General features: G+C 42.8%; 1 protein-coding gene across 1 annotated transcript in view; it reads right to left on the reverse strand.

The window, feature by feature from the left end:
- The window catches only part of LOC119168692 (medium-chain acyl-CoA ligase ACSF2, mitochondrial-like), a 178,254-nt gene extending 158,317 nt beyond the window's left edge, over positions 1–19,937 (reverse strand). Inside the window, exon 1 of the mRNA XM_075865951.1 lies at positions 19,568–19,937. Within this exon, the coding sequence (XP_075722066.1) occupies positions 19,568–19,656 (89 nt within the window). The 5' untranslated portion in view covers positions 19,657–19,937. The remainder of the gene's footprint in view (positions 1–19,567) is intronic.
- Positions 19,938–20,723: the final 786 nt, after the last annotated feature.

Genomic DNA, 20,723 nt, shown 5'->3' on the forward strand with positions numbered 1-20,723 from the left:
TGGTAGCATAAGAAAGCAAAAAACTCCAGGCTTATTCATTAATCATATAATGTCAGTAACGTAAAAATTGGAACAAATCGAGGAAACGTGTCTTGGTGCACACCTAAGAGCGAATGCGGAGAAGATGACCGTAGGAGAGAAGCCGACAGACAGAATGCTGGGTCTCGAAAACCAAACGCACACCGGAACGTTATACATCATAATGAATACATGGATATTGTTATAAGTGAACAGAGATCTATGAAAAATGCTCTGAATGAGTACTACAGCACACTATTCGAATAAAGCAGAGTGAATGTAGCTACATTCCGGTATAAATTTTCAAAGTTAATACCAAAGGTTGATGATTGCAGGAAAGACCACTTAGAACGTCCTATTTCGGAAGTTGAAGTGGCACAATTAATCACTGCCCTTCATTTAGGAAAGCCCCAGGAGCTGACGGGTTAACGACCGCCTTTTATAAGGAATTTAAACACGAAATAGCACCGATTCTAGCAGCGGTTTTTATTGAAGCTTTGAACATATACATTCGGGCACCTTCTTTTCTGCTATTTCATACTATATTAATTGCAAAAACTGAAAACGTGGTTAAATTACGTGAAGTGATGTCGTACAGGTCAATCAGTCTATCAAGTATTGACTACAAACGTTTGATCAAAGTGTTAGGAAGAAGACTGAAGAGAGATATTTTTATCATAGTAGCTGACCACCAGACATGTCGAATTGAAGTGCACACTATATTCACAAACATTCACAAGGCACGAAGTGAACCTAAGCGCGGGGATGCTTCAAGTGATTACATCGCGATGATCCAGATACATTTAGAAGAAGCATTTGACCGAGTATACTTTATGAAAGTCTTTTTCGTTTGTTAGACTATATTAATGTTGGTTACAGCTAGATTATATCAATTATATCATTGTTGGGTACAGTTCAATTATATCAATTCGGTATACAGTTTGAATGCCACATAGTGAATTTAAAACTTGGCTCATCATCAACCATGTCCTTTGCAAGAGAGTTAATGTCGAATATTCTTCGTGACAAGGCTGTCCTTTGTCTTCCCTTGTGTTTTCAATTTATATAGAGTTATTTTGCCATAAAGCCATGAAAAGCTGTAACATAAAAGTGTACAAACTACAAGAAGCTGAAGTATGGGTACCGGCGTACGCAGATGATGTAGCTGTGCTTTGTAAAGTATATAAAAGTGTTGCTGAAACCGTAAAAATTGTGAACATTCATTGTGAAATGAGTGCCTCTTTTGTAAACTGAAGCAAGTGCGTGGGTTACTGTCACTGCAGCGAATGGCCTACGATTCTAGATTTTGTGGCTGGTATTTTATAGACAGCTACTTTTTGCGGCACCTAGGTGTTCTATTGGAATATTATTGTGACAGTGAACCGTACTGGCGGCGTCAGGCCGCAGAGCAACGAAAAAAAGACAAGCCACCTAAAGGTTTCCGCCTATTATTTTAATGGCTTAGGGACCTTCGACGCAAAAGCTTTGGTCTGCCTGCCTCTTTGTCTGTCTGTCTGTCTGTCTGTCTGTCTGTCTGTCTGTCTGTCTGTCTGTCTGTCTGTCTGTCTGTCTGTCTGTCTGTCTGTCTGTCTGTCTGTCTGTCTGTCTGTCTGTCTGTCTGTACATTTGCCTGCTTGTCAGCCCTTAACGGTACCCTAAACGGCACCAAATCGGCAAAACGATTCTCCCAACGGCCCACCCCATTCACTGCGCCCATCAATATTGTTCAAGATTCAGCGTTCAAACTTGTGCGATTGTCAATCAAAAAGCAGTTATTTCGCATAACTAAGGCCCCATAACAACACATCAATATTAGGTATGTGTAATTTTTACTGGAAAATGCATACATAAGTAATTCCAAGGACCGTAACGCTAGTCACGCTGCGCTGACCAAGCAACGCTGTGGTAGCACTTACCCGTCACCTTGCGTTCTACACCCTATCCCCTCAGAGCTGGGTGCGCACACCAAGCGCTCTGTTTTCCATAGATAGCTGCCAGATAGCGCTCATGTCTCACATGTCACGTGACTTGACGCACTCGTTCGCCTCCGCTGCACGCCAGAAGCACTCTCACGCAGCACCTTCAGAATACCATTGACCGATTTTCTTGCACAGAACATCAAATGAATGTTTTCTTTACTCTCTCCAGACGGAAGGGTATCGTCTTTCAACGGCATTTGCAGTGTGACATGCAGATACAGGGCCAATTTTTTGCCAGAGTGACATTTTTATAACATATTTTAGTCAGTAAGCGCTGGTATGTCATTCAAGCATTCCTTTGTTCGCGTGAGAATGTACAAAAGATTCGCCAAACTTTTGCTGTTTTCTTGTGGGGTTTTTCTAGGGAGCGAAGAAGTAGAACCAACCTATTCAGACGGGTTTGATCAGCTGTGTTGTCTATGTCGTTTGTACAGTAGTCAGTTAGTTAATTGGTTCGTTTGTTCGAAATTAACTAGACTCATTTATACGTTTTGTTATACAGCTTATGGTTGGGGATACTGTTGCCAGAATTTGTGGTGGCATCTGGTCACATAAAAGTAAGCATTAGAGGTTACCTGAAAGAAGTAGTTGATTCATGTCACTTAAAAACACGATTTGCATTGAAATGTCTGAGTAATGCTCGCGTAAAAAGTTATACGAAAATCTCGTGGAAGCAGTTCTTCTTATTCTTCTATACAGAACATTATACCGTGTAGGCCCAGTTCAGAATGGCGTAAGCCGTGTAAAATATAATTGAGGTATCGCCTGGAGCGAAATAACTTTTCTTTTTATTGCACACTGGAACCTTGCCCGTGAGAACATGGTAGCAAGAAAAAGGCGTATTTATTTTTTTGGGGTTATGATTGTTTTCTCTGCAACAAGCCGGTGACAATAGAACATGTTTTCCTTGACTGCTGAAATGCAGTCTTTTTCTGGGATGTTCTCCAAAGTACTTTGTAAAAGGGTCTACCTTTTGATGTCTACGGCATCACTTATCCCCCAGTATTAAATAAAGAAGGAATACCTTTCATCCTAGTTATGTTACACCGCATATCGCAATCTAGATTGGCAGTGCTCCATGCTGATGTTAGTGCACGCACAGTTATACAATACTTGTTTCAATCTGTATGTCTGTTCATTCGTGGAATCACAGGAGGTTCAACAAGATGTGCCTGAATGATTTCATCAAGTAGAAAGCCTTCTACAAATGAAGGAGTTTCAAAAAGCCGGTGAATTTCGATGCGTTTTACATCTTCTCTTTTGTTCATGTTTGTCCTATGTTTGATGTATGATTGTTGTGAATGCTGTATGTACACAGACAATAAAGGAAGAACAAAAGGCTCCTCTCTGACTCAGTGCTTAACGCCTCGCACTCACGTTTCAGAGGTCCCAAGTTCGATTCAGCATGCTGGAGTTTTTTTGTGAATTTTTAAATGCAAAGCGTTTCTTAGCGAACTTCGGCGACTTTGAGCGTATCTATCCATCAATCTAGCCGCTTACGACTTTTAACTCTGCAGGGCTTTTCGATAATGGTATCACTACCAAAATTTGTATAGCATTACTTGAGTGCATGACAAACACTTATGATTAGTCATAACATGAAAATCGTGACATGTATGTCATGAATGTCATGAATTACATTTCATGGTGCTGCTGCTCTTGTGGTGGTTTCGTTCACAGGACATGCTGCAAAACAGGTATGGTATGACATAGCTACATGGTGAACACAAGCGACCGACCCAAACGGTAAATTATAACATGCGTGTCATATAACAACATGACTACATACCACACTCATAATGCACTCGTAGCTGTTTTCAAGCTTCGCATATACTAAATTTGGTATTACGGTACGTGAATGAATGACAAAGGTATATGACTGGTGGAAATATGATAATCATGAGATGCGTGTCATGTGAAAACACGACCACATGCCGTGCTCATGAAGCGCTCACGGCCGTTTCGCTAGCTTCACTTATACCAAATTTGGTTGTACGGGGCGTGAATGGATGACGAAAGTATGTAACTGGTGCAAACATCATAATCAGAACATGCGCGTCATTTAATGACATGACTACATGTCACACTTCTGATGCGCTCGGGGCGGTTTCGCTAGCTTTACATTTGCGAAATTTGGAATACGTCGTGTGAATTGATGATGAAGGTAGGTGAGTGTTGCGAAATGATAATCATGCGATGCGTGTCATGTAAGAACATGACTGTATGCCACACTCATGACAGTAATACACTTCGATGTGGCCGGCTCGCGTGCGCACCAGCGTTCGTTCCGTCGCACCCGCCGGTGATGCCACGCCAGGCGACGATCTGCCTGCCGTATATGCTCACGGGTTGGTGCCGCACTACGTTGCTTTGACGCATGCGCGTTTGAGCGTGCCCGGCGTCCCTCCATCTGGGTAATGGCTGTCTGGGTAACGTCGCCAGCGCAAAATGCAGCAAATTGCATATACCAAATTTTACATCCATGCTCGCAATTTAAGGATGGTAAGTAAATTAATCTCTCAAACACTGGCATGTATAAATTAACAGGATTTTTAAAACTGGAAATTTTCTTATTACCTTTAAGAACACGAAACTTGTATCTTTTTTTAAGAAGTGATAGGTCAATTATTTCTAATTATTGACATATTTCTTTTTTATCCTCCATGAGCGAAAAATTAAGACACTGTTTGTTAGTCTAGTAAATAGTTACCTAAAATATTATTCTCTTGAATGATTGCCGATTCGGTTTCCGTTCAGGTAGTTCCACCTGCTTGACGGTATTTTCACTAACACAGTATGATAAACATTGCATTGACAAAGGACTATTAGTAGCTTCTGCATTCTTAGACGCTTTTGAAATAATGTTTCACGGTTTGCTACTAAAAATTAGTAAAAGAAATTACTATGGAATAACAGTTCAAGTGTTACCCTTTTTTAGAAACTATTAGCGTAACAGAAAACTACCAGTTTATTTATAACGTAAATTTTCAGCAGCTAAAATGAATAATCAGGGGGTGCCACAAGGCTCTGTCTAAGAATTTATATTATTTATTCACTATAATGACCTTCCCCAACGCGCTTCAACTTCAACTGTCTCCCTAACACCATCAAAGCGTTGTCATCTCTGACTGCATCAAAAGAAAAACGCTTAAAGTTCATTTCTTAAGCCAATAATCAATGATAGCGTGTACTGTCTTAATGTAGCACCTTTTTTTCTTTTTTTCTTTGTTCACAAAAGAACGTTGCCTTAAGTGTATTGTTACTACTTATGGTCACTTTCGCTACTTGTTTCCATTAGCAGATTGAACTTGTAGTTCTTTGTTGTAGTATGTTTCAATTAAAAACAGTTCTATGTAACAAAAAACTTCGTTAGTGTCACCTATTATCGCAGTAATTTCACGTAACGTTTCCACCCGTGTGTGTGTCCTTTTTTCGTTTCGTTTTGGATGAGTTTTGTTTTTTTCGTTTCGTTTTGGTGCATGTTTTGTAGTTTCTATATAATCATTCTGAACAGAGGGTCCCGGTATGGTCCCCTGACCTTGCCTTGGGACCTTCTTCTCTATATTCTTCACGCTGTAACATACGCTATGCAATATAAGCTTTGATTTTATTTCATTTAATCTGGTGTTGCATGACGCGAACGAAGGACTAAGGTAAATTACACGTCTAAACATGATAATCATGACATGTAATTCATACGCGGCATAATGTACCACCGCTCCGTGAAGTCATGCTGATTTTAAAGTCACATATCAACCTTCCTCATTCGTGCTACACATATCATCAATTCCCACTGTACGTGGGATCTGCCAATTTTTTTCTTTCTTGCGTTTTCATATAATAGATGTGCATACATATACGGTGAGTAACAACGACGCGCACGTCGACGCCGACGCTGCCACCAAAATCCAGCAGAGAGTGTCTATATAATTGCTATCGCAATAATAAGCTTTTCAGCATCCATGTGCGATTTTGTGGTGTGGAGGCACTATTGTATATTAGGCAAAGCGATTTCCAGAGAAATCTCCATACGGTAACTTTGCATGCCAAACCGTTCTGTAATAGCATATTACCAGAATACTTGTGCAAAAAACGTCTTTTAAAGGCTTTGGTCCAGTTTATTTTTTTATGCGTCAAAACATTTGTTTCCAAATGCCCAATGCTCAGAGAAGAAAACTTGGTATTCGGAGCACCCTGTTGCGTCTTCTTACTGCGTCAATTGTTGCTATGTAGGTGAATACCATGATTTCGACGTGCCGAATCACAAATATTATTTTATTGTCAGTGCGTGGGTAAAGTCTGCAGGCCGGAGGCCTACTCATTTCGCCACAATTGGTAAGGCTATGCGTTTTGTCACTTCATCAACCGACATCCGCTTTTTTTCCACCATAAAGAACTCACTCATTACTTCTAGTGTCAATCGAAGTCACCAATAGCACCAGTTTCCATTTTCATGATGCGATTATCGAGGTCATGTTGCTAAGCACAGTGCTCTCCCGAAAGAGTACATTGTAGTAGCTTCACACGGCTTTTGTGTTTGCACCTGTGCAAAATATATCCCAGTGACGATCGCGATTCCTCACCAAGCAGTGGTTTCAGACACACTTTTAAGGTCGATAAAAACGTAGCTCTCTGTAAAAACTACTAGGAAATCGCCTTTCTTAAATATATTTCCCTTTTCTTGGGGCGTTTTTTATGTCAGTCGAGCATGAAAGAGCGAGAAATGGAACAGTGCATGTCTCAGTATGAAATCCATTATCTGTAATTAATATTTGAACTAAGCGAAATGATGCCAAGGGAAGTATATGAGATGGAATTACTAATAAATGTAATGAAAATGTGAAGAGAGAAGAGTAGGAAAAAACAACTAGCCGCCGGCAAAAGCCGTGCCTGAGATCACCGAATAACGCACCCGACACTCTACCACTGAGATACGGCGGCTGTCATTTCCGAGTCTGCTATGTATATAATATGCGCGTCACCAACGGGCAAAAAAGTGTTCCACACACACCGTAATGCCTCTTGGTGGCTCTGACGGGAGCTCCCGCAGTTAAATGCACATATCTACCCTATAAAGTGACCGGAGGGATGTACACCACCGTAGCTCAGCGGTAGAAGGAGGAAGGAAGAAAGTTTAAGCGGAAAGACAGGGAGGTTAGCCAGTTCTTAGACCGGCTGGCTACCCTGTGCTGGGGAAAGGGGTGAGGGTAATGAAAGATGTTAAAAAGAAATGTTGCGAAGAGAGGGAGAAATTACAAAAAAAATTGCGAGCTTGGGAAGGGTTATCTGAAGGTGACAGGTTTGGTCCTTGCCGGTGGCAAGTTATCCTTTGTAGCTCTAGCTTGTGGAATTCCGCCACACCCGTCCCTTTGGCGCCTCGTTCCCGTAGCTTGTGTGAGTGCTGGTGGCGTTCGGCTTCAGTGCCAGGAGCATGGCCACCATGGCTTCTCTGCTGTGCCCATCTTTTGTAAATACTTTGAAATGCGAAGCATTTTTAGTGAGCTTCGGTGACTTTGAGCGTATCTATCTATCTATCTATCTATCTATCTATCTATCTATCTATCTATCTATCTATCTATCTATCTATCTATCTATCTATCTATCTATCTATCTATCTATCTATCTATATATCTATCTATCTATCTATCTATCTATCTATCTATCTATCTATCTATCTATCTATCTATCTATCTATCTATATTTCTATCTATCCATAAATCTATCTATCTATCAATCAATCAATCTATCTATCTATCTATCTATCTACCTATTTATCTATCTATCTATCTATCTATCTATCTATCTATCTATCTATCAATCAATCTATCTATCCAACTATCTATCTATCTATCTATCTATCAATCAATCTATCTATCCATCTATCTATCTATCTATCTATCTATCTATCTATCTATCTATCTATCCATCTGTCTAGCTATCTGGACGCCTACAACATTTATCTATTCTAGCCGTTTCGACGAGCATATCGATACCATAAGTGGTATGACATAACATGAAAATCATGACATGCTTGTCATAATTTTCATGATTTACATTGCATAGACCTGCTACCCTTGGGGTGGTTTCGTTGATATATGTTGCGAAGCTGGTATGGTATGACATGACTGCATGGCGAACAAAAGCGACATACCCTAACATGAAAATCATGATATGCGTCTCATGTCAAAACATAACTACTTGTCATACTCATGATGGGCTCTCTGCCGTTTTACTACCTTCGAATGTACCAAATTTGGTATTACGGGAACAGTGAATGGACGATGAAGATATGCGACTGGTGCAAACAGGATAATCATAAGATGTATGTCATGTAACAACATGACTACATGCCATGCTCATGATGAGCTCGCGGCCGTTTCGCTAGCTCCACATATACCACATTTCGTGTCACCTGACGTCAATAGATCTCGAAGGTGTAGAACCGGTGAAAAACATGGTAATCATGACACTCGTGTCATGTAAGCACATGACAACATATCATGCCCTTGATGCGCTCGCGGCCGTTTCGCTAGCTCTACATATACAAAATGTTGTATCACGTGGCTTGAATAGACGACGAAGGTGCGTCAAGCTGCAATCGAACTGCACACGTCCGATTATGATAATCATAACATTCGTGTCATGTAAAGCATGGCTACATGCTGTGCTGATTGAGTGCTCGCGGCCGTTTCAGTAGTTCAACGTATTCCAAACTTAGTATGACGTGGCGTGAATGGACGATGAAATGAAATAAATAGGTCTAAACATGATAATCATGATACGCGTGCTAAGTAAAACATGACTTCATGCCAGGCTCACAGCGCTCTCGCGGCCGTTTTGCTTGCTCAACATATACCGAATTCAGTATTACGTAACGTGAATAGACGGCTAAAGTGAATGGCACGTCCATACATGATAATGATGGCAGGCGTGTCCTGTAAAACTTGACTACATGCTACGCTCATAGCACGCTCGCGGCCGTTTTGCTAGCTACATATACAACAAATTAGGCATCATGTGACCGGAATAGATGACGAAGGTAAATGATGCACCCAAATACTTTCATGACACTACTCGTGACATGGAAGTCGTGTACGGCATAATTTACCTCCGCCTTGTAACGTTGTGCTGATTTTTGAAGTGACACATCAACCTTCCTCATTCGTGCTTCGCATATCACCGATTCCCACTCTACGTAGTATCTGCCAATTTTTTTCAGTTTGCCAACTCCCTGCTTCACCTAAGGGAGCACGCGGCCGGCTGCAGTTCCCGCCACCGCAGCGCTGCAATCGAACTTTTGGCCGAATAAACGAGGGTCGTCTGCTACAGCTAGGCGAGGTGCAGCCGGTGTGGAGCGTTCACAAAACGATTTCATGTTAAGAGCCCCACACCGCAACTTCTCGTTTTATGCCCGAGAAATATAACGTCAGGCCGAGACGCATGTGCGGGGTCACTCCGGCTCTTCGTTAAAAATTATTGCTCGCGGAAGCGTAGTGCTAGGCGCATATTTGTCGATTAAAGTGCCGTGTTTTCATCCTGTAATTTCGTCTTTTTTCAGGAAGACAAAGCGAAACTTGGAGCTCCATTGTATTAGTTATGTGTAAACAAAGCTCCGGTGAAAGCGGTGGCTTATGTGGCTTCAGCTTAGTTTTTTAGAAGCTACGTTCACAAAACTTAGCAGAGAGATCCTCGACGCTATGCACATTAGCTTTGCGCACAGCGCAAAGCTAATGTCGTTTAAAGTTGGCCGGATGTCGTTTAATGGAAATTGAAACCAAACCTTTGTGTAATGTATTTGGCGCGTTTAAGATCCCACTAGAATGACGCTATTTCTCTATTCAGTTGGTAATACCAGTGCATTTTTTTCTTCTTAAGTGTTCTGATTTATTGGTCTCTGTCAGTGGATTATACTTCGGATCATTCAGTGCTAATGCAGTAGTGCCTATGGTTACCAGTGGTTATATAACAATAAGCACTACGCTTTAATTAGATAATTTGTTATCTTGACTACCGCTAACTATTATGGACAGTGCACATTTGGAAGATGTAAGGGAAACAAAAGAAAGAGTAAAAAGGGCGCCATACACCCGCAATACTGCTATAGTTCATTTTCACTTCTGAGGCAGCAAGAATGGCTCACCAAGCGCAAAGCTTGAGCTAAATTCCGACATTTTAAATAAAAGTAATTCCAGGTAATGTTACATTACTGGACAAGTTTATACATAAAAGACGCAATATAGAAATGCTTTACCGATATCCAGATACCATGAAAGTTACAAATACTCTTATTCTTGCTGGGTAAGTTTAATATCTGCCTGAATAAAAGTGCTGCAAATTTACAAATGTGAAAGTTTAATATTTGAACCACTTTAGAAAATGTCTCAGATATAGAGCTCACATATATACCTAGACTTTAAAAAAGAGGGCAGGTATGTGCATCGGGTTTCTTTTTTATCTGCCAGGCATCACTGAACGTCAGTATGGAACTTTTCTGCGAGATGCGTGCATTCTTTCAAGCCTACATCATAAGAAATAAAAGCAGTTTCAAACAATGAATTCTTAACTTCATGTATTTTGAATTCGTTCAATGGTTAGCGTTAGCCCAGCTCAGTAATTGAACAAAAACATGTTTACAAGAGGTTGCATGCAACTGTACCCATGGTATTTGAGTGGGCTTCAACAGAGCACTAGGATCAAATTTACTGTTTTCTCTGCTGAGCTCAATATGGCAAATACGTTACCTTTTTTTCTTAGGCTACATAGTACTGCGACACAGCTAAAACTTTCGCATTAATTGACGCAGTGTATCTGTCCCCCCTTTAATAAATTTAAAGATAGCCTGACATACAAATAAAGCTTCTTGTGATTGATACGTCTATTTTCGGATGATCGCTCGTAACATAAATTGAGGCGTACATGGTAGTGCACTGCTATCGGTTATTTTACTTTAGCACGTCGTGTTTCTTTTAAATTAAATCCTTATAACTGCATCATCAAACACATGAACGAAAGTGTTCGCGTCATCAACTCGAATTATGCAAAAAAAAGTGTCAGTCGATGATGTAAGAGATCAATAAAGTTTGTGACGGCATCATGTGGCCATTCACCGGGGGTCATATGATGACGTCATAACCAGACAAGGTCAATTTGCGTTGCCTCCGTAACCCGATCACGGAGGCCCTGTAAAACCAACTGACTATGCGCAAAACATTGCAATGTCTGTGACCACAGGGGCATTGCGAAACCCCATTAGGCGCAGAAAGCTTTCGGAAGAAGGAGATGAGGGTTAAGGAAGACAAAGAAGAACAGGACTTTTGCCGTCGAATCCTCTTAGGCGATTTGATAAGAAACCTTGCGAGTTTCTTTGTTTTTCATGTATTTTACCTTGGTAGCCATTTCTCCGAAATGTTTAGGCAAGTCCTAAACTTCAGATTGATGTTGCCAAAGAGCACGTTTTCAATCCCTCGCAAAGACAAATCAAATGAATTATTTCTGGCCGAAAAAAGTGAGGTTGCGCTCCACACACCATAACGTTACCATTAGAGGATACACAAATCACAAGAATTTTATGTTAGTGATGCGATAACGTTATCAAGTGAACGAGATGTGACAGTTACACGAGTTGATATTAATTTCTAGTATCGCGACTACACCAACGCTGCCATTAATGCCACTTCGCATGAAAATGCTTCAATCAGCAGAACGTTGCCATACAAAAAAATTGATGGCACAAAATAAAACACACTAAATGAAGTGTGGAAGCGCGTTATCGTAAGGTATGTACTGCGCATATCGGTGTGTGAAAAAGCGCGTTAAGGCGAGCCAGCGAGAACATACGAAGAAGCGGCTGATCACTTGAATACAAAGTAGAAGAAATAGTTTGTTATTCAGAAGGAGAAAAAGTAGTGTGGGGAGAGGTTCGCGCAGGCGAGACAGTTTGGAACGCAGTGAAAAGGGTTGAAACAGCTACCGAACCCGCATCGTACTGCATCATACGTCTTCCTAGCTATGTTCGCAATCCGCAGCTTATTCGCTACTGCAGCACGTTTACGTTCGACATTCCACTTGAAACTAAATTAGGTAGCATCGCTCACGATGGGTGCGTAAAATGTGTTCTTCAAACGGTTGCGTAAGTGCAGATGATTGCCGTGACGAAAGAACTGAAAGAAAATATGCAATTTCCCCGCTCCGGAGCTATCAAACGTGTTATCTGCGCCGTGAGTCACTATAGTATAGTATTAAAGTGACACGATAATAAATCTTGCCCTTATTACTGCAGCGTTGGCTGATAGCGGCTGAAATATCGGTCGCGTAGCCCATGCTCCCCGCTTTGACGCGGCCTTCGCCGCGGAGAAAGCCCACAGGTCTGGCGCCGCAGCGCCACCGCACAGGAGTTTGAAGCAAAAGGCCCTCACTCCTTCTATGTATTCACGCGGAGCTTTGGACACTCCCCCTACTCTAGGTCACCCAAACAATGCCTTTCTCTCGCGTCCCGACAGTACACTTAATGGCGCTTCGTCGGTCCTCATTGGGTGCCCGTGACGCCCCTTTGCTGGTAGCTTGCACTCGTTCGGCGAATGCAAGTCCCCCAAATCTATTGTCTTTACATTACTCACTGCTTATTCCACCTCTTTGTTGAAGCGTTCAACCAAATTAGCATCATTTCTAGATTGAAGCACGTGGACCTGTCCCACCTTCAACTTGTACCTCCTCTTAAGTTCAATTGCGATAATTCCCACTCTCTCACTCATTCTATAGCATTCCTTAGTGTAACCACCTATACGCCCACCCCCGGCGTTGTGATCTGTCAGCTAATCCAGGATAGGTTAGGGAGAGTGTAGTACACTGTATACCATAAGACGTGTCCGTTCTTCAGCAGTGTTTATGCCTTATGTGTCTTCCTAACTTCACTTAGCCGTACTGAATTTCATCTAACACCCTCTAAGCGTTCGAACAGTGCAGCTAGACTCGCCTAATTCCGCAACGTTTATAGTTAAACGTAGCCAATTTCAAATCTCGATGGGGACCTGTACCGACTCGGAGATTCTTAGCACCTTCCGCTGCCTTGCAGGTCCGACCAACGCCTTTATCAGTTGCATCAGAGCTGTGGCGGACTGACGGCTGAAAGTTAATTGATCTGTTCACATAAAAAGTAGTGGCCACGCACTGGACCAGGGCGGCCAATCCTTCTCTGTTAAGGAAGTGCATTAGCGACTGTGGTCGCTAGTGAGGCCGCACTGGAGGCGTTTTTTCGGCAACTGATAATTCATGTTAAGGCCAACCCTGCAGAGAAACTATTCCCGCACTTGTAAAACAGTCGCACCCTGCTCCAACCAAACTGTCGCGGCGCAGGAAATTATGCATTCAAGATACAATATTGTTTTAGGGAAATCAAAAAATATCAAAAAAGTTTAAAAGTGTGCCCTGTTTCCTTGTTTTTCTTTTCACAGTGCCATGACGCTATCATGGCACATGAATAGAGACGCCACATTGAAAAGCTCACTGAAAGAACAGATTTCATGGATGAACGAACAGTTGAAAGAGTGCGCTGACACTATCCCACAGCGCCGAGATGCACGCGTGGTATGGAGGGGACTTATGTCGTATTCTCCGCTATTTTTATTCGCTGCAGGCCCGCCGCGGTAGTGAAGTGGCTAAGGTACTCGGCTGCTGACCCGCAGGTCGCGGTATCGAATGCCGGCTGTGGCGGCTGCATTTCCCATAGAGGCGGAAATGTTGTAAGCCCGTGCGCTGAGATTAGGGTGCACGTTGAAGAACCCTAGGTGGTTGAAATTTCCGGGGCTCTCCACTATGGCGTCTCTCATATTCATATGGTTGTTTTTGGATGTTAAACAACACATATATCCATGAAATCATCATTCATTCGCACCTGTCTCATTTCAATGACAAAAAAAAAAAACAGTTACTCTGCGCAGTGAACACACTGGCTAAGCGCGAAAAGAACAAAAAGCATGAGCATCAAAAGAGGCATCATTTCGGGATTGCACTCAGCAGCACCGTGAAGAACTGAAAGACTGCCTTGTTTAAAATCGATAGCGTTAAAGAGCTCATTTCACAGAAATTCCGACGTAAGCTTCATTGGTTGTGAGTGAAAAATCATCTTTTGCGTATGCAGTATTGCAAATAAAATGAAAAATGCAAACCTAATGCAAAGATACAAATATTTCAAAGATGCAAATGAAACGAGTAACGACAGAATCTTGGGCCAGAGTGGAATCGAACCCCGGACGTTTGCGTGGAAAGCGGGTTATCTGCCACGTAACGAAGCACTTGCTCGTCAACGCAGTGAAAATACCTGTTACGCTTTACAAACACGTGTCCTGTGTACATGCTTCACAATACATATTGTGTTTGCAATGTGAAGTTTAACGTCAAAAATACACCACATCATTATAAATGATGCCATAGTGAGGTGCTGCGGAAATTTTGAACGCATGGGGTTCTTGACCGAGCACCAATTCTGAACACACGGGCCTATTTTCGGCTCTATCGAAAATGCAGCCACCGCTGTTGGAATTCAATCCCGCAACCGGCGGCTCAGTAGCCGACTAAGTTTCCCAACAGACCACCGCGGCAGGGCTGCTTCGCAATACAACATGAAATATTGCAGTAATGATGCCTGGCGCAAGCGTACATTGCCATCAAGAGTCACAACGTGTGATCACCATAAATGAGTTGACGGTTTAAAGCCGGTCACCCGCTACAAAAGGCACACACGCTACCATGCCTATTCCGTTAAGGCTACGTAGTGGGTGCATAGCAAGTCCAAAAATATTTCATGCGCAAAGTGCTTTAAGTACACACTAGGTACAGAATATCACTATTGTGTTCAACACCTAATGAAGAAGCTTGAGAATCCGACAATTTAGCAAAGGTAGCTAGATTTTGCCCCTTTGAAAAATCATGTTGCTTACTCACACTACTAGTATCACCGCGCTAGAACATTGATGGCCTGTATATTCTCTGGTGTCAGTTCAATTTCATATTTCGATCGTGTTCACTTAATTGCCTCTCTTCAGAATCAAAATGCTATGCAACTACAGAGAAAACGTTGTCAGACCAGTGCAAGATAAGCAACCCACCTAGTTAACCTTGCGTTACATCATATTTTTATCAGCGGGTTCTAGAGAATTATAGGGGCGTCACAGCTACCCTAAACGAGACTATTGGAGGATTGTATTTACTATTTTAGGCATGGTCTATGTAGCTTGATGAAATTTACGATGATCACTGTGGAACAACCCAGGAGAGAGTACTTTGGTTATAACTACGTGGAGTTTAGTGCTGCATAAAGATCTAAAGTCATTGAGTCAGCCTCCCTAAAGCATGAGATAGGATCTTGCAGTGCTTGCATGGACATTCTTGTCAGTAAAGTGTAAGCACTGATACGGGGGCCACAAGTTACCTGAAACAGACAGCCGAGGTGTGTCAGCAGGCTGCCCTTGCTATTGTTCAATTGAAGTGCCCTGCTGAAACAAGCATGATTGTGCTGTCGAGGAATGTAAGCCTACGTTGGAGTGCGTTTTTGTTGCTGTTTTGATCGAGCTGTAGGAGTTTCGGTAGGGGTAATACTATTGTGGTGGGTCTGACGTCGCTCCTTCTGTTATTATTATGACACGTATGCTGCCGTCAGTGGTGGTCAATTTATTCTAAGCTGCGGCCACCTGTGCACTTCAGGCTCTACACTGGCAGCCCTTAAAAGAGAGGTTCTGGCTTCACTAAGCTGATGATCTTATAAACTTATGGTGGCGATGAGGTCCAGCTGGTACGTCTTCATGCTCGTGATGCTCTGAAGGTCGAAACGAAAGAAACCGACAGATGACACAGGGCAAAACCCTGTCTCGTCTCTGTTTCTTTTGTTTTTACCCTGCAGCGCATTTGAATACAAACTTACTGTCGTGCTTGAGCCTGTCTTTCCTAATCTCGATAACCAAACAGTACAGCGATATGAACGCGCTTTGAAGTGTAGGGCTGCAAAAAACAGTTCGAATTTCGTGCTGACTGCTCAAAGGCGTAGCCAGAATTTATTTTTGGAGCACGGGGGCACCTCCTGGATTTCAGACGGAGGGTAATGGGAAGCAACCCCCTTAAGATGTTCATTTTTTGCTTTATATGCTATGGCAAAAAAAGTTGTAAGAAAGAGGGGGGGGGTGGTCATGGGCGTGCATTGCCACTCCATGGCTACGCCCTGAGACTACTTCAGTAGTAGCTTAGGGCCTGGCAAGCTCAAGGTTGGTTGCATTGGTGAGCTTCTTGGACTACGAATTATTATTTAGCGACAAAAATTGTGTTTTCATTCATAATTCACCGCATTTGAGCGTATTCTTCATACCAGCGCCTCCTACACTCATGATTATTTTTGCAGAAAACTGCATTCTAAAAGTACAGTTTGCATTAAACGCAAGGGCACGAAGGGAATGTCCTATTCATTTGTGTGGTCTCGGGGTGAGTGCACGGTAAGAACCAAAAGCACCATAATTTGGGGACGTTGAAAATATGGCTTGTAATTCACTATTAAAAAAGGATTACGCTTCGTCGAGTGCCCTGATTCAAGGCAGCTTGGACTTTAAATCACTTTTCCATGTTTCATATTCACACAGTCGGGTGATGATGGGCTGGCTGGGGTAACTACGAGGCATGTCAACAATGAACTTTCCCTCCGAGTTCGTTACGCGATGAAGGCTCTTACCCCAGTCTGCTGGTTTTCACAGCTTGAGTCTTTTCCCTAAGACGTCTTCGACCGCGGACAGCTTGAACCCCACAAGCTAAATGGAACAAATGTCACAGCGGCATGGCGGAAGTGTGAGTATCAGCAAACGGCCTTCCGAGTTATCTGGGCTAGGATGTATACACCTAAAATCATCTGTTCCTGCTTTTGAGACACTGGAGATTTTTTCCCTTTTTCTAAAACACTGAACTCAGGTTGGCAGTTACGAGCTAGGCGACAAACTAGATCGTGTCGTTCAAACTCAGTGGCATGGCCAGGGAGTGAAACACTCGGCACGTGCCTCCCCTCCCCCTGCCCTCAAGAAATTATTTAGGGGGCGAAGCTCTTTCAGGCGTAGGCTTGTCTGCTACATTTGTCTCTCGTAGCCACCCCTAGGACGCGAAGTATTCACTAGATAGCCCTTGCATTGCTTGGATCATTCGAGATGTTTTGATAAACAGAGAGACAGACTGACAAATGGATGAACGGACGGATGCTTCGAACCACTTATCATCATTCACTCCATAAATATGCAGTGATTTTTTCTCGCCATGTTGGACATATAAGGTCCGAATTTACACTCAACCCCTTCTGCCAGCCATGTCTCACTTCAGGTCAAAAACGTGCCCCCGTTCCCCTGCGAACAATATTTACGGAAACGCCCCTATCGAAACTGCGTTGTCTCGTGGTGACAACACGCATAGCAATCGAAGGTACTGTTGCCTCAATCACTGGTCAATTTGATCGATGTTTGTCTGCTTGCCTAGGATTCTTGGTGAGAGCATGAGGTGACACTAGGCTGTCAGACCTTAGACGAGAGAGCCCTGTCACCAATAAAAAAATGAGTTGGTTATAAATCGACAAACACACGCGCGCGCACACGCAAGCACACAAAGGGTTAATCGATGGACTTGAGTTGCAATGACGCCGGCACATAGCGTGCTTGCTTTGATGCCTGCGGTGGTGAGTTGGCATATCGTTTTGCCGTTGTCGTGGGAGCAGAAGCAGCGGGATGCTGTAGAGTGCGTTGAGTGTATAGTGTTGTTTTGAGCATGGGTGGTTGCCCAGAGGTTCGGTTAACGGTTGCGCTATTGTCATGAATGAGATTAAAGCCAACGTCCGAGTCTCGTAGAAGGGGTTCTATTCTGTGTCATGTTGTAGTTCTCCGCTGCTATGCCGCATATATATATATATATATATATATATATATATATATATATATATATATATATATATATATATATATATATATATATTGTCAGCAGTTGTCATAGAGTGTATTGTAAATGACAGTGTGACGCCCTCTCATGATGTTTCTGTTGAGCTTACTTAGTTAACTTTCTGTTGAAATAAGGTGGTATAAATTCAATATTTGTTTAAGAATCATGACCCGTTCATTATGTTGTATAGGGTATTCCATAAATACCGATAAAAGCTCTTTTTACCATGCACCAGCAGGACGGTGATTACTTTCTCGTGTATAAAAAAGCCGATGTATAATAATAATAATAATAATAATAATAATAATAATAATAATAATAATAATAATAATAATAATAATAATGTGGTGGTTAACGTCCCACGATCATGCCAATGGACGTCGTACAAGAGGGAAGCGGGCGATGTTTTACCTGCACCGAAAGCTTTGTACTAGGGCTCGAGCATTTAAGCCTCAATTGAAAATACGGCCGCCATAGCGAGGGCTATTTCTTTTCTTTACGTGTCAAAAGAGACCCCATATGTACAAGCGCAAGACCTTGTGAACGGGCTATCGTATAGATTACTGTAATATCAATGGTGCCTCGTACAAAAGGACCGTGTGCGCGGTATTCGGTTACGAAAGTCGGCGCGCTGTTCTGCTACGCGCCGTCATACAGGGTGCTGATTCACTGTGCAAGCGCAGAACACCCGAGTGCAATCTCACGGTTGTAACTCTCAGTTTGTGCGCCTTGTTTAATATTAAAACAAATAAGTATCGTCACACGCAGCGTCTGCATACGTTGTCACAAAATAATGAATCATTTGTCTCTTAATCCCATTGACAACGCAAGAAAAAATTGCTTGGGACTAAACATATTCTTCAAATTTTGCATACCTAGGCTCGGACGAAGAACGTATTTGGTTGAACTATTAGATTGATGCTCTAAGGAGCGCCACGTGCCGGACAACGCTGCATTGTTGGTCCGCTCTTGTTTCTCAGTTTTCCTGCTTTACTAAGTGGGAGTATCATGAAGATTAAGCAATTTTCATCGGACTACAGCATGAGGAGATTTATTGGGGAAATAAAAGTAATTGGCCCAAGAAATACGAAGAGAACGTGAAAAAAATTCGGCTTCTGTACGCCAGCCTTGCTCATATTTAAACCATAGTTTCGAACAAGGCCTCTTTACTGTGGCCGAAATGTCTTTCATTTTTAAAGTATTTTCGTCTTTGGTCACCATATTATTTTACCTTAGACTGCGAATTCCCGACCAGATGAGATTTCTGTAAATCCTTGATTTCAGGAGATTTATTTCATATGACTCAAGTCAACTATAAAGATTGTGTTATTACTATACCAGACTCCCACTGAAACATGCAGAATGTTTTATTTCAAAGTTTTCAAATGTATTTGCAATCTTGTCTTGCAAATTTTATTGATACCAGGGGGATTGATTTACATTTTCTCTCAGCTGGAGACGTTTGGTGTGAATACAGGCACCGGTGATACTGAGATCGACCCCGCGAAGGTCTTGCTCCGTTTACCTTAGCCTCAGTCACGAAGCGACAGTTGGCGTATTCGCAAGTCTATTTCTTTTTTTCTTGTGAAACCATCTCTAACGCAAATGTCAGCGCCACTTACCTCGTGAGCGGTCTAAATAGTCCTCGGCACTGTCCTGTTTTCAGTAGCGCCCCTGGAAAACGGCGCATTGCTGTGAGGAGGTGTACCATTGCTCCCCGTGGTCTTCAAACTCACTGTCTAACACCAGCACTGGCTGTCAATTCTTCGTGGGCTGTTATCACGGTGTCACAAGCGGAGCAAACGCCTGAATGATGTGCAGCTGCACTTCGGCGATACTTCAGGCACGTGCTAGTCACAAACACACGTGAGCATTGGCAGCGATGCTAGCGCGAATGAATTCCACGACACGAACTGCCGCACGCTACTGACGCATTGGGTTCAAACGCCGGCTCAACCGCGGCAAATGCGCGTGCATCTCCCGCTTAACCTTCGACGGAAACAAAGTGAGATTGTGGGCGGTGGACTTCGCAGAGGGAGTCGTGTAAACGCCGATAGCCGCTGCTATCGCGTGACCGAGAGAGAGGAACAGAGGCCTGAGCACGAGGGCTTGGACTGTGGCCAAGGTTCGACGAAAGACAGTCGTTGACTCACTAATGGCACTGTGCCGAGTGGCACTGTGGTTGAGCTGCGTACTGCTGCCGTCGCTCTGACAAATGTGTACGCTAATATGGGACGAGCCTCCTGGTGGTCCGCTGTCCGTGCCTCGTTTTTATTGTAAAATAAGGTCGCCGCTACTTTGTTGTGTATAGCTGAAAATTAGGTCCAAAAACGGCCGTGCCAGGTAGCTCGAGTGACAGCGAAGCCCTCTAGAACATCTCTAGTACTGACTGAGGTGAAACAATGGCAATTGCAAAGTGATATCTTTGCGGTGCCAAACAGTGCGCAGATATCACGTATGCCGAAAATTCAGTGAATGAATAAAGCACTTTTATTTAAAGTTCAGCAGTTTCCTTCAAGAAAGGGGGGGAGTGGGGAAAGGATAAAATACTTATCCCGTCCTACCCTCCGTCGACGATGATGGCGGTGCCTCAGGTGCAGAGTAGCGGAAGGCTAAAACACAGCTCAGCTTGTCGGTTAGTAGCTGGTCACGGCCATAAAAAGTCGTGCCTGTTAGGATAAGTGACGCCAAGTGATACTGTGTAATACAAATATTGATGAGAACTAACTGCCTGAAAGACCTATGTTTAAAAGCACATATGTACTCTGTATAATGGGA

This window comes from Rhipicephalus microplus, chromosome 6 (assembly GCF_043290135.1).
Source record: "Rhipicephalus microplus isolate Deutch F79 chromosome 6, USDA_Rmic, whole genome shotgun sequence".
Classification (NCBI taxonomy): domain Eukaryota; kingdom Metazoa; phylum Arthropoda; class Arachnida; order Ixodida; family Ixodidae; genus Rhipicephalus; species Rhipicephalus microplus.